Source organism: Acinonyx jubatus, chromosome C2 (genome assembly GCF_027475565.1).
Source record: "Acinonyx jubatus isolate Ajub_Pintada_27869175 chromosome C2, VMU_Ajub_asm_v1.0, whole genome shotgun sequence".
In the NCBI taxonomy this organism is placed as follows: domain Eukaryota; kingdom Metazoa; phylum Chordata; class Mammalia; order Carnivora; family Felidae; genus Acinonyx; species Acinonyx jubatus.
This window is the reverse complement of record NC_069384.1, coordinates 54,639,191-54,658,814: the sequence shown is the minus strand read 5'-3', so window position 1 is coordinate 54,658,814 and position 19,624 is coordinate 54,639,191. Positions and strand designations below refer to the sequence as shown.

The 19,624-nt window shown below is 34.9% G+C and overlaps 1 protein-coding gene across 11 annotated transcripts in view; it reads right to left on the bottom strand.

The window, feature by feature from the left end:
- The window catches only part of DZIP3 (DAZ interacting zinc finger protein 3), a 98,797-nt gene that overhangs the window by 40,238 nt on the left and 38,935 nt on the right, over positions 1-19,624 (bottom strand). For 8 of the 11 annotated variants that reach the window (XM_027077674.2, XM_027077673.2, XM_027077677.2 and 5 more), the window contains 7 exons: positions 17,995-18,087; positions 17,163-17,215; positions 8,747-8,823; positions 6,474-7,091; positions 4,392-4,424; positions 3,356-3,525; positions 2,500-2,544 (listed from right to left, as the gene is read on the bottom strand). In XM_027077674.2, the coding sequence (XP_026933475.1) occupies positions 2,500-2,544; positions 3,356-3,525; positions 4,392-4,424; positions 6,474-7,091; positions 8,747-8,823; positions 17,163-17,215; positions 17,995-18,087 (1,089 nt within the window). The remainder of the gene's footprint in view (positions 1-2,499; positions 2,545-3,355; positions 3,526-4,391; positions 4,425-6,473; positions 7,092-8,746; positions 8,824-17,162; positions 17,216-17,994; positions 18,088-19,624) is intronic. The other 3 variants (XM_053220809.1, XM_053220811.1, XM_053220812.1) reach the window with 3 other exon arrangements.

Here is a 19,624-nt window from a genome sequence, read left to right as displayed (position 1 = left end):
ACTTCTTCTAAAAAAATAAATTAGAAAAAACTTAGGTAGGGTGCCTAGGTGGCTTAGTTGGTTAAATGGCTGATTTTGGCTCAGGTCATGATCTCACACTTCATGAGTTCAAGCCCCGCATTGGGCTCTGTGGTGACAGCTCAGAGCCCGGAGCCTGCTTCTGATTCTATGCCTCTCTCTCTCTCTCTCTCTCTCTTTCTCTCCCTCTCTGCCCCTCCCCCACTCATGTTCTCCCTCTCTCTCAAAAATAAATAAGCATTAAAAAAATTTTAAAACTTAGGTTGTTATAAACAATAACAAAAAACTCCTTGACATTTAATAAGACATTTTTATTTTATTTTTTAATGTTTTTTAATGTTTAGTTGTTTTTGAGACAGAGAGAGACAGAGCATGAATGGGGGAGGGTCAGAGTGAGAGGGAGACACAGAATCTGAAACAGGCTCCAGGCTCTGAGCTGTCAGCACAGAGCCTGATGTGGGGCTTGAACTCACGGACCGTGAGACCATGACCTGAGCCGAAGTTGGACGCTTAACCGACTGAGCCACCCAGGCACCCCTAAGAAGACATTTTTAATATTATTAGCATATGAATTTTTGAGTCGTGTTTACATTTCTTTTCCATTGTGTTTATTACCTGTTTCATTTCAATTTGACATAAAAGTTGGGTTTTCCATTTAACTAGAATTGAAAATCTGAACAATCATATTTTAATTTGTTGTAAGAGACAAACTACGTACCTTTGGAACCAAGTTATAGTCTGACAGTTGCAGATTTACTTGCCCAGCTTTCTGTAGTATTAGACCCGGGATTTACTAATGTTTTGGTAAGAATTAAAAAGTATCAGTTAAACTAATAGATCAGTCTGTGTTTTATTATATAAGAACTGACCAGTAGTAAGTCTTCTTATTCATGTCTTTTAAAAACATATCTTAATTTTCAAAATAACTTTTGAGTGAAATTATAAATTATAATAAATGATTATGATAAACATGAAAATTATATTGATATTTTATTGATCACAGCATAAATAATCTGTATTCTGTTCTTCACCTAAGCATTTTGTAAATTTACCTTGTGTTAAATTTCATTTATGACTAAAATTTGTGTATACTTCCAATAAATAACATTGGCTTACCAGATTGTATAGTTGGTCAAATATTCTCATTGCATTAATTTATAACATAATCTACAGAATATACCTAGATTTTAAGTGTATGTTTCAGGCCAGAAAAACAACACTTTTTTTTTTTCTTTTTTACCATAAAGTTTGCATAGCATAGTAGTTAGCTGTATGGTTGATTTAAAGGAAAAAAACCAACCAAGAAACAAACAAAAAACTCTTGAGTCCAAATCCATAGGAATCTACAAACATCAAGAGTGAATTAAAACATTAAGTATGAACTTTGGGTGATTATGATGTGTCAGTGTAGTTCCATCAATTGTAACAAATGTACCACTCTGATGGGGGATGTTGATAATGCAGGAGGTTATTCATATGTGGGGGTCAGAGATATATGGAAAATCTTTACCTTCCCCTCAATTTTGCTCTGAACAACAACAAAAATTGCCCTACAAATACAGTCTTATTTAAAAAAAAATTAAAAAAAAACAAAACAAAACTAAAAAAGACTCAACTTTCCTTTGTAATTTTCCAAGCAATTAAGAGACTTTTTGCTAAAACTCCGCCATAGATAGTAACAGTAAGTTGTTCATTTGTAATTGGCAAAAAGCAAAGACAAAGCATGAAGGAAGCTTCTTGCATTTGTACCATTTTTGTACATTATTGCACTGTTGCCAGAATTTTGGATATCAGGAAGAAAATCAACATTTCTAAAGGCTTTGAAAAATGTTTCTGAATATATCACTGGAAATATGATGAGAAGCTTTTTATAAAAGACTGAGTAGGCATTTTTTAAATGAGAGTGGTATGCAGAAATTAATGAAATTTCCAAGTAACTCAGTTTCTTATTTGTATATTTAAATGTATAATTATGATTGAGGGAAGTGAAGCAGGACATACTAGGAGCTTAAATCATTCAGGATCTACCATATATAACCACATATTCAATAAGCTATTGACATTTATTTTTTTTAAGTTTATTTATATATTTCATATTTATATTTATATTTATATTTATATTTATATTTATATTTATATTTATATTTATATTTATATTTATAATCTATTTAGAAAGACAGCACAAGCCGGGGAAGAACAGAGAAAGGAGGAGAGAGAGAGAATCCCAAGTAGGCTCCGCACTATCAGCACAGAGCCCAATGCGGGGCTGGAACCCATTAACCATGAGATCATGACCTGAGCTGAAATCATGAGTCGGACACTTAACTGATTGAGCCACCCAGGCACCCCTAAGCTATTGATGTTTATAAGTCATTTATGCTATATACCCACTTGAACTAAGTTCTAACAGCGAATCCATATGTAAACCTAAGTGTTCATAATCAGACATCTCTCTATTATAATGCTAATACAGTCACTTACCTTTTTATTCTTAGTCTTTTTCTTTTTCTTTGGTTTACTCTTAACCTGACAAGAAATAAATAATTTAATTAATATGCAATTCAAATCACACAATAAGTTATTTTGCAAAATATATTTCCTCTAACCACTGAAATCTTTCATCTTCTAATATTATAGATTATTATTCTATTATTCTCATTATTCTAGATTCTATAGAAAACTATTTTCAGTTTCACTCTTATTTTAATCTCAGTCTTCTGCTCTTGAGAGATCATTGATCTCTAAAGGAATAACATAATATCAATGAGGAGGCTACAGAAAAAAGCTCACAGATCCTCACTTGCACATGTGCATGCATGCATGAGCAACAAAGGAGGAAGGGAGGGACTTTCAAAAAATCAACACATTCAAGTCCATAAGATGAAAAATTAAGCCCAGGAGTAATTTAGTGACCATATAAAATTAACATTAAAGAAATACAGAGATTACACCCTGCATGACTTTAATTTTACTCCCATGCAAATGACACTGAAATATCACGTTTTTCTCTTTTCTCTCTTCTTTCCCCATTATGTTTTCTTCTACTTTCTACTAACTTCCCACTTCTATTGCCATCACTCAGGATGAAGAAACATTCAGAAATCTAGCATAGTGTCTGACACATAACAAGTGTTTGGTAAATGCTGACAAAATAAAGGTTAAGGCAGGAAAGATTTTTGGAAGAAGTACTGGAGAAAGAACCATTCCAATTCAAACTCTGTGTGAACACTGATAAATATAAACTAAGATTGTCTAGGATGCTGTAAATACAGCACATGTAACAAAGTAAAAGCCCTGATTAAGTTCTTTTAATTTAAATATTAATGAGAGCTTATACTTCCTGGAGATCCTTAGTAGATTCTGTTGAAGATTCACTGGGTATCGATGCTCCATCTTTATTCATTTCTGCTAACTGTATTTCAGGGTTTGATTTCACATTTATATTGTACTCCATGAGAGGTGGACTTAGTTCTTCTTCCTCATTCTGTAACTCTTCTATTTCAATACCTAAATGTTAAAAAACACTCAAAATCAGGACGCATTTAGTTTTACCCTCATATCACTAAAAAACACCATCCCGGGAACAGAAAGACATCTTATTCTCTTTAATTACTAGGTGAAAATGAAATGCCCATTTATCAGTGACCAAATAGGTACTGATACTAGCCTAGAACCAATCAGTACAAACCCAAATGCTAAGATACTTTACTGTTATGTTAAGTAGACTCTAAATATTAGATATTGTACAACTTAAGTTGATTCTAAATACTAAGTCTTTTGAGGATCCTGACATTGACCCTATTAATACTTTACCTAGTAAAATTTTAGGATAGGGATATCTTTTTTTATTTTTAACTTAAATATTTTTATTGTTTAAGTATAATTTTACTTCAAACAAAACCCATGGTGTTGTTTTCTAAAGTATAATTTTAATCACAGAATACGAATTGCATTTAAAGAACCACAGCACAAAAATGGAAATTAAAAAAATTAGCAACTCACCACCTGGCAAAAAGTATACAGCCTAACAGTGGATAGTTAATTAGATAAAAGCTACATAAGCTGAAGAGTAGCATATATGAGCAGGTAGAGCAAGCAGGTAGGCATTTTTGCCTGTTGAAGTGTCCAGTGTGTCAAAAGTTAATAAACTATGCTCGGGTAAATCCTGGAGACATGCATTAAGACTAAAGCGGAGGAAAAAGGCTCATACTACATTCAGCTGACCAGTAGTAGTTTGGTCACATGATTTTCCAAGCTTGTAACAAATAATAGTTTATCATATAGTTATCTGACCAAGTAAAATTCCTATAAGTATCCCTTAGCTATTCCGAGTTGAAAGGTCACCGAGGCAATTTGTTTCTAAACATACTTACGTTGACTGCCCGTTATTGACTGTAGAGCAATTCCTATGATACATAAAGAAAAAATTTAGATGTACAATTGGAAATAGAACCAACAAATATCTGACTGGGACTAAGAAAAGTTAGAAGATTTTTACATTGTACCAATTACTTTTATAACTGTAAAAACAACCAGTTTCACTCATAAATCTAGTTTAAACAAGGCATAATCTTTAAATTATAATATAAAGTTTATAAATTCATGTTTAGGCAAAGAAAACAAAACTTTGGTAGTTCATAATAGATAATGCCTAGAATATAAGCACTTTAAAACAAGCAGAAGATTCTTAAAATTTTAAAAATCTAAGGTCATAAAGTAACAATAGTCAATTATGAAGCAAACCTCCATTGAAAGTGTCAGGATGTTTTAGCAATATTAATTATCCTGATCAGCCCTCCCTCTCCCTTGTCCATTAATATTTATTAAGCATGTACAATGCATAAGGTTGTATTAAGCTCTAGATATTGAATGGTGAAGAAATAAGAACCTTCACAGTGATTCAGTGAGAACAATGGATATTAAACAAATGAAAACAACAACTGTAATAACTACTAGGAAAGAGAAGATGATAGGAAAGCCTCTATTAAATTAGGGACCAAAGCTTTTGGGTCTGAGTGGGAATTGCTTGAAATGCTTTGAATTTATTTAGTGCTTAAATATTTCCCAAATATTACCTTTATTCTCATTTGTTAATACAAATCTTAATGAAGTGAGGAGCCTACGTGGCACAGTTAAGTCTCTGACTCTTGATTTTGGCTCAGGTCATGATCTCGTGGTTGTGAGATCAAGCTCCGAATCAGGCTCTGCACTGGGAGTGGAGCCTGCTTGCGATTCTCCCTCTCTCCCTCCCTCTTTTCCCCCTCCCCTGCTCATGCTCTCTCAATAAATAAATAAATGAATAAACAATAAAGTATTCATAAAGTAAATGTAAAAAAAAGCCTCTTATTTTAAGTCAAGGGTTCTTGCATGACTTTCTCATATTATCGAAGTCAGCATTCTCTCCTCTTACACTCAGAGAAGGCTCTTAAAGGTTAAGCAGGAAAACACGACAGTATCCCAGGACCTTAGTAAAAGGAATGTTATTGAGGCCTAGCAATTATCAACAATAGTAGCTCAACAATTACAAGAACCCTGATAAGTTGTATGCTTACAAAGCATCAGTGTGGTCATCAGTTGCTCACTAGGTAGTACGACTAATAACTTGGGACCAGGAAAAGTCACCCCGGATAGCAAAGTAAAGGTTTCAGTGATGCTGACATGCCTTGAACTCCACTCCCCATGATGACAACTGAGAAGCTATCCAGGAATGTGGGAGAGGAGGTCTGAAGTCTTTCCTATATGAAGAGACAATGTCCTTCATGGACATTTGGACAATGGCTACTGCTGACCTTAGACATTACCTGATTTTTTAAATTACTCATGGGCATGGCCAATGAATAGTTGCCAAATTTTCAATTAATTGTCATGGTTCTGCTGGCAAGGAGGAGAAAACATATACCCATGTTATCTAGAAGGCCATACTTGAAACATACAGTACCTGTATTTCATGGTTTTAGGCATCCTTAATTTTATAGTAGTGATAAAACTCCTTTAGTTAAAAATCTTCAACAATTCCTTTCTGAAAACAAAAACTCCTCAACATGGCCAGGGAAATCCTCTTGAATGTATTCTCTTTGTTACCTCTCCCCTATTTTGATCTCAGTAAGGCCAAACTTTTTAGTTCCCTGTATTACAATATATTTTTATGTTTCTATACCTTTGTTCTTGTTTCCTTCTGAAACGTCCTTCTCCATCTTCTTCACTGGGCTAACTTTTACATGTCATTTAAGAATTCCTTAAATATTACACTCTCCAGAAAGCTTTTTTGGACTCTCAGGGTAGGATCTCCCATGGCATTCTGGAACATCTCTAGTACTATAATTTTTAGTAGCTTCTTGATGAGTCTATCCTCCCAAGATGTGAGCTCACTGAATCTCCTGGCCTTAGCACTGTGTCTGGCACATGGCAGACATTTAGTGAAGGTTTACCAGCTGAAGTAAATAATTATTTTGTACCTTGTTGATAGCAGGATAACATCCTCTGGATGATTTCTGGTACTGGTATGCCTAGGTAGATGGACAGTTGATGGTAATCAAGGGAGATATTCTCAATGGGATTCTCCTTCACTTTGTCAATATCCTCTTGCTTCATCCCAAGACGCAGAAGAATATCTGAAACTTTTTTCCAAATTGAATTGAATTGTGACTCAGTGAGACCATTCATCAAAATCTCACTAAGGAGGATATCCCTGTGTTTGCACAGCCTCAAGATGTCGGCAGACTTAGAGAGATCAGAAGATGGTGGTTCCATATTCCAGCCTTTTTTGGGTGCAGGGAATACATTCAAATGTTTTATGAGAGCTAATAGGAGATATAAGTCAAACTGTTTGGACTGCGGTAGCTCCTTGTTTGGGGGATAAAGCAGATGCCATGCTCCACCCAAAGGGTGATTGGTCCAAAGATGGTTGTAGTAGGGTTCCAGCACATTCTTGTGTATAAGAAGTTCTTTTTTCAAAAGAGGGGGTGGCATAGCCTCATCAAATATTTGCCGGACAATGTCAGTACCAGAAATGATAATTATATGAAGCAGATGATAGAAATAATTATAATCAAGTTTGAAGATAGGCATTTCATCTGAAAATGAATTTTGAGAAGTCAAAACATTCCACATTAATGCTTTTTTTCTATGTGGTCTGTCTCATTACATCCTAAGCTCCTGTAGGACAGGGACGATTCCAAAACAATGAAATACAGTATAGTGCTTTGCCCAGCCAGTGCTCAATAAGCATGCTGCTTCTAGCTATCAAAAAAATCCCAACAAAAACAATATGTTCCCAAGCAAAAGTAATCACAAAGACTAATCACCACAGAAGCCTTTCAACCATCCAGGGTTTTGTTCAAGTAAATGACTTTGGCAACCAAATGGCATAAAACTTTAGGCCTTTGGAAATTCTGAAGACTTTCAAGAATGGTAACTGCCAGTGTTTAATTATATTTTATTCAGGCAACTTTATTTTAATCAGCACTGCCCAGTAGAACTTTCTATGATAAAAATGTTTTAGATTTGTAGTGCCTACTAGCCACTGAAGACTGGAAATGCTGCTTTTCTAACAAATGAACTGAATTTGAAATTATATCCAAGTTTTATTAATTTAAATAGCTGCATATGGCTAGTGGCAACCATATCAGACAATACAGAACTATATCAAAAAACATAAAGTGATCTAATGCCTTGATATCCCAGTGTAGTCCACAGACCAGCAGTGACATCCCCACGGGAGCCTGTTAGAAAGACAGAATCTTAGCAACCACCTCCCCCCACTCCACCAGAGCTACTGAATTGGCACCTACATTTTAACAATGTATAACCGATGATTTGAATATACATTAAAGTTTAAGGCACACTGGCCTGATGATGATATTCTTATCCTCTCAAAAGATAAATTAATGATTAAGTAGATAATTCATCAATGAAATGGAGTAAGGCATGAGAATGAACTATTTGAGATTTTTCTAGTTTAATAGCACTTCCAAAGGAGGAAAGTAGACTGAGGTGAATTTAAAGTAGTAAGAACTTGATATACGATGGTATAGTTTTTGTATGAATATCAAAATATGTATTTATCATAAAATGTAGCTTTATTATTTTATCCTTCACGATTCTGTGTTTCAAGAAATTTAGAAACTAATATTCTTGTTTGATATACTTGACATATACCATGGAAGCAAGCAAGGTTACAAAGCAAATGACCCAGGGAACTTTCTCTGGGTAGCCTAGTAAGAAGCTGGCTGGGATCAAGGACACTCATTCCCTCTAGCAAGGACTGATATCAAACTATTCTTCCATGGGACTATGAGCCCTAAAAGCCTCTAAGTGGCATTGCTGACCAGCTGGCATTCCTAAACAGCTGGCACTTAAGTTTAGACTACTTGGCCTTGAGTCCCAAATTGTCATGCCTTCCATTTCGCTCTATTAACAGGGAATGCAACAAGAGAGGAGGGTTTGGTAGGGAACACCTGCTGGAGTCTAATCTCACTGTGTAGTCAACAGTTATACACCAGACCCAGCAAACTTCTCTATGATGCCAAGGTAATGTAAGACCCATACACCTGCTGATCTTTTCGTCCATGAATTTCAGCCCATGCCAAGTGATGCTTACTTAGTGTAAACATAAGCCCAGTGAATGACAAACATAAACACATGGTTGTCAGTGGTATGATACTGTACACAGCAAGTCAAAACTTTTAATATACTTTTCAAGAGGAGACATATAAGAATAAAACAGTACCTTTTGCACTAAATTTTAAACTGATCTTCGGTCTTATATCAGTATCAGTAATTTTCAGAGACATCAACTTTTTATAGCTGCAAGTAGAAAAAACTTAAGTTACAATTAATACCAAAGTTACTTAAGATTTCTGATATCAGCATGGCTAAGTAAGTGAATATTGTCCTCTCCTCCTCCTTTGGGAAAAATTTAAAAGCAAAGGAAAAAAGGGAATGAACAAACAAAACCCACCAACAAGGATAACCCCACACTGTCAATTTTGTTGGAGTTACCAGACAAATAGAACTGCTAAATCTCATACTAAAAAAACAAAAAAAAAAAAAAAAAAAAAAACAAAAAAAAAGGCTGTGTGGCAACAGAAATACTGTAAAAAGCCAGCAAAACTATAACTCCCCCCAGACCTTCCTCCAACATAAGATCTTATCAATCACTAATCCAAGAAGAAAACTCATGTAAGGACTAGTGATTTTTTAAAAAAGGCAACAAAGAAATTAGCATAACAGCAATACAAATGACCAAAAAAAAATGAGGGGTAAAAGTAGCAAAATTTATTAAACAGACTAAACACTAACGTTGTCATGAAAAACTTGAGACTTGGCACTGAGATAAACTCTCCCACAGAAAACAAAATAAAACAAAAATGGGGCAATACCAACCGAATGTTTTAAGTTTAATGAGGACAGAGATTTAGGTGTTGGAGGTTGTTAGAGATGTTTTATCTCCAGCACCAAAACACTGCCCACCATACACTACAATGGAAACATTTTAAACTCTAACAATATGAAGTACTGGCAAAGATACTGAATAAAAAATATTCTATACTGCTGGTGGGAGTGTAACCAGGTAAAACCACTGTGGGAAACAATTCAGCAAAATCTAGAAAAGTTGAAGATATGGTCAGATGGCCTACTGATTCTATTCCTAGGGATATATTCTGGGAAACGTTCTGTACATATACATCTGGGGACACATCCAGGCATGTTCATCATAGCACTGTTGTTATGGTCAGAATTCAGAAATAACCTGTATTTCTACCAGTGTAAACAGAAAAAAATTGAACTATACTTATAAATAACAATATATTATGGAATTTATATCCAGAAGTAAAACATGACAAAATGCACAAAGGTGGAATGATATGGAAACATTATTGTAAGGTTCATACAATACCTATACTATACATACAATAGTATAGTATTGGAAAATGAACTTTGACAAGTTAAAAACATATATTGTAAGTCTTAGAGCAATCATGAGAGAGAGAGGGTGAAAGACAGAAAGACAGAAAGAACAAACCCAGGAAATAAAACACAAGGAACAGATGGGAAAAACTGAAAACAACCAGGAAGATGGTAGATTTAAATCTGGCCATGTCAAGAACTACAGCAAATTTATATGGAATAAACACCCAAATTTAAAAGATAGGCATTGTCAGGTTGGATATAAAGAAGCAAGACCTATGCTGTCCATAAGAAACTCTCTTTAAATACAGACATATATAGGTTGAGGTAAAAAGATGCAAAAATATATATACCATGCAAATATTAATCCAAAGAAGACACAAAATGACTAATAGGTACATGAAAAGATGCTAACGTTAGTAATCATCCATAAAATGCAAATCAAAACTACAATGAGAGATCATTTCACACTTGTTAGATTGTCTGTTACCGAAAACACAGTAAGTGTTGGCCAGATATAGTGAAAAGGAACCCTGTGCACTGCTGGTGGGAATGCAAAGTGATACAGCCACTAGGAGAAACAGTATGGAGGTTCCTCAAAAAATTAAAAGTAGGGGCACCCTGGTGGCTCAGACAGTTGAGCATCCAACTTTGGCTCAGGTCATGATCTCTTTCATGAGTTCCAGCTCCACATGCACAGAGCCTGGAGCCTGCTTGGGATTCTCTCTCTCCCTCTCTGTCTGCCCCTCCCCCGCCTGAGCATGCTCCTTCCCCCCTCCCTCCTTCTCTCTTTCTCTCTCTCAAAAATAAACATAAATGGGGCGCCTAGGTGGCTCAGTCAGTGTCCAACTTGGGCTCAGGTCATGATCTCACAGTTTGTGGGTTCAAGCCCCACATCAGACTCTGTGCTGACAGCTCGGTGCCTGGAGCCTGCTTCGGATTCTGTGTCTCCCTCTCTCTCTGCCCCTCCCCTGCTTGCACTTTGTCTTTCTCTCAAAAAATAAACATTAAAATAAATTAATAAATTAATTTTAAAAAATATTTTAAAAAATTAAAAATACAATTAATCCAGCAACCCCACTTTTGGGTATATATTGTATACCCAAAGGATATGAAATCTCTATCTTGAAGAGATATCTACATGTCCATGTTCACTGCGGTATTATTTACAATAGCCAGGACATGAAAACAACTAAATGTCTATAAGTAGATGCATGGATAAACAAAATATGATTTTTATACACACACACACACACACACACACACACGCACGCACGCACTAGAACACTATTTAGCCATAAAAAAAAGGAAATCCTGCCATTTGTGACCACATGGGTGAACCTGGAGAGCATTATACTAAGTGAAGTAAGCCAGACGGAGAAAGACAAATACTGTATGATCCCACATAAATGTAGGAGCTAAAAAACCCCAAACTCACAAAAACAGAAAGTGGAATGGTGGTTGCCAAGGATAAGGATGTGGGGAAAATGAATAAGGGGTCAAATTCCAGTGTAAAGCATGGTGACTACAGGTAGTATTTTTTGTATACTCGAAAGTTGCTAAGAAACATCTTCAAAGTTCTCATCACACACACACAAGAAAAAAGTTAACATATTCATCACCTCATACAGTTAATTAACCTTACTGTAGGAATCTTTTTATAATACATACATAAATCAAATCATCACTTTCTATACCTTAAACTTATACAATGTTCTATGTCAGTTATATCTTTTAAAAGCTAAGAAGAAAATAGCAGCAATATAGAAAAAAATAAATAGATCACGAACAACTGTTCTTTACCCCAGGAAAATAAGGCTGATTCAGCATGTGAAAATACATTAATGTATTCAGCATATTAACAGATTAAAGAATAAGAAGAAAACAATATGATCATCTCAATGCATGCAGAGAAGCACTAATTCAATACTCATTCATGATAAAAAAAATGTAAGAGAACTAGGAAAACAAAAGAATTTATTCAACCAGAAAAAGGGCAACTACAGTTGATAGCTAACAACACACTAAATGGAGAAAAACTGAAGTCTTCTCCCTAAGATCTAGAAAAGGCAACGATGTCTACTCTCACCACTTGTATTTAACATTGTACCAGAGGATCTAGCCAGTGCAGTAAGAGAAATAAGCAAAAAGTATATAAACTGGAAAAAAGAAATAGAGTTGTTTTTAGCCACAAATGACATGATCATCTGTTGAAAACCTCAAAGAATCTATAAGATGATATTAGAATTATTAAATACCAAGTCACAGGATACATGTCCAATATATACAAACCAATTCCACATAATACAAATAACTAGAAGTTAAAATTTCAAAAGTATTATTTGCAACAGCATAAAAAAACAAATACACAGAAAACTACAAACATTCCTGTGAGACATCAAAGAAGTTATAATTAAATGTAATTACACTCCACATTCATGGATAGGAAGCCTCAATACTGTTAAGACACAAATCATCCCCAAACTGGGCTACAGATTCAACATAATCCCAATCATAATCCCAGCAAAAAGTTTGCAAACATTATAAGATGTTTCTTAGCTTTAATAAAGAACAGCAAAGGATCTAGAACAGAAAAAAGTAGTTTTGAAAAATAATAAAGTTGAAATCACACCACCTAATTTCAAAAGATAATAAAAAGCTATAGTATTGAAGACAGTATGGTATTGTTAAATGGACAAATATACAAATGAATGGAATACAAAAATGACTATATATAGTCTATAGATTTTAGATAGACAGATAGATATAGATGGGACAGAGTGAACCTTGACCCTTATGTCATACCACATGCAAAAATTAACTTGAAATGGATTATAAATCCGGGGCACCTGGGTAAGTTGGATAAGTGTCCAACTCTTGATTTCAGCTCACAGTTTGTGAGTTCAAGCCCTATGTCAGGCTCCTAGCTGACAGCACAGAGCTTCTCTCTCTCCCTCACTCTCTGCCCCTCCCCACCTCTCAAAAATGAATAAATTTTTTAAAAAGAAGTGGATTATAAATCTAAATATAAAACTGTTTTTAGTTTTATTAAAAAACTGTTAGAAAAAATATAGGAGAAAATCTTTGTGATTTTGGGGCAGAAAAAATTTTCTTAAAACACAGAAAGCATTAAGCATAAAAGAAATGTTAAGACTTCACTGAAATTAATTAATTTTTGATTTTTGAAAGATACCTTTTAGAAAATAAAAAGACAAGTCATGGCCTGGGATAAAATATTTCAAAAATACATATTAGGTAATTTGTACCTGGAATACACAAAGAAATTTTATAACTCAAAGATAAACAATCCAATGTAAAAATGGGCAAAAAATTAGAATAGACAATTCATCAAAGAGGATATATAGGTGAAATAACACATGTATAAACATGTGGAAAGATATTCAACTTCATTAGTCATTAGGCAAATGCAAATTAAAACCACAATATACTATTAGACACCTGCAGAGAAACTAGAACTCTCCTCCACTGTTGGTGAGAATGAAAATGTATAGCTACTTTGAAAACCATTTGGCAGTATTTTATAATATTAAACATATACCATAAGACTCATCACTCTTGCTCCTAGGAATTTACACAAGAGAAGGAAAGCATACGTCTATACAAAAAGTATGTAAGTGAAATTTATAGTAGCTTTAATCATAATAGCCCAAGCCAGAAACAACTCAAATGTCCTCAACTGTTGAATGAATAAATAAGTTGTGGTACATTTATACAATGGAAGACTACTTAGCAATAAACAAAAATAAACTAGTGTTGGGGTACCTGGGTGGCTCAGTCAGTTAAGTGTCCGTCTTTAGCTCAGTCATGATCTCATGGTTTGTGGGTTTGAGCCCTGTGTTGGGCTCTGTGCTGACAGCTCAGAGCCTGGAACCTACTTTCAACTCTGTGTCTCCCTCTCTCTCTGCCCCTCTCTGGTTCGTTCATTCATTCGTTCTCTCTCTCTCTCAAAAATGAATAAACATTTTAATAAAAAAAAAACTAGTGATACATGCAATAACATGGATGAATCTCAAAAACATTATGCTAAGTGAAAAACTTCAAATGCAAAAGGCTTCCCTATTAAAGGACAGTCAGTAAAAAGCAGTACCATCAGGACAGAAATCACATGAGTGGTTACCAGCGTCTAGAGGTTGGGCAAGGGGAATGACTAAAAAAGAGATTTGGGGGGGAACTTTTTGGGAAGATAAAAATATTCTGTATCTTGATCATGGTAGTGGTTACCCAAATGTATACAAAGAAACTCATTTAAATGTATAGTTCTAAAGAGTGGATTTAACTGTATATAAACTACAGCTTGAAAAAACTGACCTAAAAGAAAGAACTTCAGTGTTTAGAAATGCATTTATAATTGGCACTTTCATAAAAAAGAGCAAGGAAATGATTACTGTGAAGGTCAGGATAGGTTACCTAGGGAGAAGATGAGGAGTCAGGGAGAGAGGGCCCAAGTGAGTGCTTCTGGAGTACGGGCAAAATCCCATCTTGGGTAGGGCTATGAGAGTGTTTGCTTTATAATATTCCTTAAACTCTGCATTTATATTTTGTGAGCCTTTCCTTATACTTTAATAACCATAAAACATTTTAAAGTTTAAAAAAGAATGATTCTGTTATTCATTCGTAAAACTCCATAAAGTAGCTCTTCCAATTTTGGTATTGTGATCAAGTTACCAGAGGATTCTCCCACAGATAACAACTAAAAAAACCTGGGCAAATTACAAAAAGTACTCCCTGTGGCACTGGATAGTAGAAGTAAAAGACCAACTCTGCTGAGAGAGTACGTGCTCAGAGGAGAGGAGGTAAGGGCTGGGTGAAATGTTAGTAAATTCACCAATCCTAGAGCTTTTAACCTGGGGCTAACTATACCCTGGCAGAAAACAAGTCTCCTAGGCTGTAGGAACCAGAAAATTGAAGCCAGGGAACCATGGCTATTGAAGAGAGTGGGGGAATCCCAGAAGAGAAAGAGATCCCCAAATATTTCTGCCCACACCTCTGACTGCTGAACCACATGTTTGGAACAGACTCAAAGCAGCTCAGGTGAAGGCAAAAGAACTGAATGGAGACTGGAACCACTACCTGCCTCCCCCCAAAAAGAGTTCACAGTCCATATACAAGTTAATTGACTGTCAAAACAAAAGTACATTACCTACTGCAGAATAACGGAACCTATTGCAGGAATTCGGAACCTTTACATCTGTCATGTATTCATTGGGTACCAGCTATATGTCAGGTACCCATGTGCCATTACGCTATGCACTAGAAATATGCTAGTAAGCAAGATAAAGTTCTTGCCTTCAGTGAGGTTATAGTCAAATGGAGAAGACAGACAAGAAAGTATAATAAAACTTAGTACATAGAGTTGACCTTTGAATTGAACATGGGTTCAAACTTCTACATGGATCTTTTTCATACAATGCAGTACTGTAAATGTATTTTCTCTTTCTTACAATTTTCTTAATAACATTTTCTTTTCTCTAGCTTAGAAATTTCAATATACTGCTCTGTAACTTTTTTTAAATCCAGTCAATTCAGTATATAAAACATATACAAAATATGTGTTAATTGCCTATTTAAGCTATCAGTAAGTCTTCCAGTCAAAAACAGGCAATTAGTAGCCTGTTAAGTTTTGGGGGAGTCAAAAGTTACATGAAAATTTTTGGCTGACGGTAGGGGTGGGGTTGGTACTTCTAGCCCCTATGCTGTTCAAGGGTCAATATTAAATTTTTTGATAGAAGTAAAGGGAACACGTGATAGAAACACCTAATGTCTAATGTCTTTCCAAAACTTTTAACCAGGCAAAACCAAAGGAGTAGAGTATTCCAAGCAAGGCCTGAAGGTAAAATAGATGGTATACTCAAGAACTAAAAGAAGCCCGGTATACTTGGTGCATATACACTAAGAAAAGAATGACAAGAAATGACACTAGTGAGTGCAGCAGGGACGAAGTGTCTGAAAAGTCAACCTAAGAAGTCCGAACTAAATTAAGAGCAATGAGAAGCCTAAGTGATACAGTTCAATTTTCATTTTTGATAAGTATTCTTGATGGCTATGTAAACAACCGACTGAAGGAAGGTAAGGCTAGGGACAAAAAGACCAGTTTAGAAGCCGTTTCAGAATTCCAAGTGAGAAATAATAATGTTATTTAGTTTAGTGCAAATGTAGGGGTGGAAGTAAGGAGGCATTTACAATATTTTTAAGAAGCTGAATTGAAGGACTTAAAAATTACAGAGCAGTGCTGGGAAGGAAGATTCTAAGTCCAGTTATGGACATGCTGAACTACAGTTATTTCTGGAAACAAAAGTGGAGCTTTTTGAGGGTGCCTGGGTGGCTTAGTCGCTCAAGCATCTGATTCTTGATTTTGGTTCAGGTCATGATCTCACAGTTTGTGAGTTTGAGTCCCGCATCAGGCTTCATTCACGCTGGCAGTGTGGAGCCTGCTTGGGATTCTCTCTCCCCTCTCTTTCTCTCAAAATAAACTTTAAAAAAAAAATTAAAAAATAAAACTAAAAGTGGAGCTATTTAGTATGCCAGTGGATAGATCTAATTTTAGGAGTGGAACCTATGCCAGAGATAAAGACTTGGGTTTCATTATCTTATAAAGGAAAACTGATGCCTTAGATATCAATGCCATATTCCTGGTAGTCTGAAAAATGGTAGACGTTTACACTTTCAACAGAAGAAAACAGAATCAATGAATTAGGAGAACTTTTTCTATCGAAATTTCTAATTTTAATAGCAATAATGCTCTCTACCTCTATGAGTTCCCAACTAACACTAGATCTTCCTCTGCATTACAGTTTTCTCATCCAAGAAATAAGATGATTCTAATCATTCCAGCAAGCTTGGAGGCCTGGATAAGTTTTGAAAGCTAGGAGAAAGTTTTTACATCATAACAACTTAATTTAAATGACTTTAAGAAAAATATGTTTTCTTTTCAGGAAAAGATTATCTTTATACCTAGAGGAAAAGCATTCACATAATTAACCCTTACTTGCTTTAGAATTTAATTGTCTACAGCATAGGGAGAGAGGAGAAGACAAACGTCAATCAAATTCAATTTTTTTCATACAACTAATACTCTTTTAAACTTAATAGAGCTCCAAAAAAGAAATTAATACACAAACTTAATGGAGCTCCAACAATGGACAGAAATAGAAAAAAAGCAGCAACTGAAAAATATGTACATGCTCAGGAAAAAGAAGAGTTTATTTCAAGCTTACCTTGCTCCTAAATTTTCAATGGTTATATATTCATCCTTTCTCACAACTTCAAACTGCAAGTGATGGAAAAAGAAAAAAATAGCCCTAAAGTAGTTCAATTTTCAAAATTCTTTAATGTTACTTCTTTGCCTTACCATTTGAAAAAAGACAATGAGAATGAAGCTAAACAGACTTTAAAACAAGTAAAACAGAAGTAACAAGGTGAACCATACGCAATCCTAATCAAACAACAAACGAGTGGATCTTAAAAAGCAGTCCAACTTTATATCAGTATAGGATTTAAATGCCAAATCTAAAACACACAAAAATATATATGCAAAAAAAGAAATAATACATATTTATCATTTTGGTCCATTAGCTTGTAAACTGAAGATGTGACAAGACACTTCCTTAATTAGAAAAAATTAAGTAGATACAATTTGACTACGTTGTATGTAATAGGAACAATATGTGATGTTCTACAGATATTTTCATGGGAAAATGTTTACAAACTAAAAAAAGTTCAGAAAGTCTAAAATTATTTTAATCTTAGGTGGCACAGAATTAGATTATCATCTTTGATTTATGACAGACTTTCCCTCTTGGTACAGTCATTGCCTGCTTTGTTTCCCTCCCTCCCTCCCCCTGTGTGCATCTTTATTTTTAAATATTTTTGTTGTTCTTAAGGTCCAAATCTATTGCTTTGGAGAAATCAAAGCAATAGAAAGGTCAGGGAGCTTGTCATCATCAAAAGAAAAAATATGACTAGAATACTATTATGATTCCCAAGTCTGTTTGCAGTAAAAAATATCATTTCAGTGAAGGGAAGAAAAATAAGAAAAAAGATACTTACCAAAATTTTAACAATTCCAGGTACATCACATTGTAGCATCCTTACCATGTCACCTGTACATCCTTCCTTCAAACATTTTCTCCCACTAAAACTCTAAAGAGTTTTTCAATAGAAAAAACAATAAATTATTAACAGAAAAAATACAAATAAAAATTTAAAATATCACTAATGTACAAAATTGATTAAAGTTCAATGCAGATGTTGCTAGATGATAAAAGATGTGAACAAACACTGGAGAGTTAGCTGTTTAAAGAGAGTCCATAGGGCACGTGGGTGGCTTAGTAGGTTGGGCATCTGGCTTTTGGTATCTGCTCAGGGCTTGATCTCATGGTTCATGGGTTCGAGCCCCACATCAGGTTCCATGCTGACGGTGCAGGGTGGGATTCCCTCTCCATCTCTGCCCCTCTCCCACTCACACTGTCTCTCTCTCTCAAATAAATAAAAACTTTAAAAAAATAAAGATAGTCCAATTTGTGTATCAATTGATTTCCTATTTAAAATGCATGATCACACTTTTCTCTCTCATCATTTCTACTTCAAAATCTTCAAGCAGCTATATTACAGCCTAAAATGTATCTGCTGCCCCACAGGGAAAGCAACTTCAAGTAAACTGTACTGATTAAACAAGTATAAAAAGGAATACTGAATTTTTATCAGATATATGAGGATTCCAGGGAAAGGAATAAAAATGTTGAGTCCTTTCTCTGGCTCTGACCTTACTATTTCCCTTGGTTAAGTTACTTAGTGTTCTTTTACTTCTCTTTCTTGAAGTTGAGCTATGTTGATTGCCCTAACAATCAAAGAAGGTGAAAATTATTCACATGTTGCTTTAAATAAATAAATAAATAAATAAGCATAAAACTTCATACAATGATGTTTAGTGTACGATGCAAGTTTTTTTATCTGTCAATCCTCACAACAATCTTAAGAGGTAGGTATTACTATTCTCACTTCAAATGGTTTAGAAAACTGAGTCTGAGAGTCGTTAAATCACCAGCCTAATGAAAAAAAAATAGTAGTGGCTCAATCTGCACATGAACCCAGATCACTCAACACCATATACAATATTCTTTCTACTATACCACAATTCCTTTATAAGGGGTTTTCTGCTGTTTGCACAATATAGACACTCTAGAATGAAACAGTACAGACCCAACCTATGGCCATTAGGTCACTAAAGAGTAACCAATATAGAACTGAGCTTTGGAATTCTACTTTCTTAAGAATTTAATTTAATTATATTAGCTTAGGTAAATAGAAATAATACAGATAGGGGTGCTCAGTTGGTTGAGCATCCAACTCTTGATTTCGGCTCAGGTCATGGGATCAAGCCCACATCAGGCTCTGTGCTGACCATGGAGCCTGTTTGAGATTCTCTTTTCTCTCTCCCTCTGCCCCCTTCCCCCACTTGTGCTCTCTATAAATAAACAAATAAATAAATAATTGAAGACTATAACATTTATTATTGTCCCCCGCTCCTTAAAATAGAAACTATCCTTAAAATTGTATGTACCCTTTCCTTTTTTTTGGTTTACCAAATATATATATCCTTTGAATCTATGTTCTTTACGTGAATACACGCAACAATATTTCTATTTTTAGGACTGTAAACTTCTAAAAGGAAGGAAAC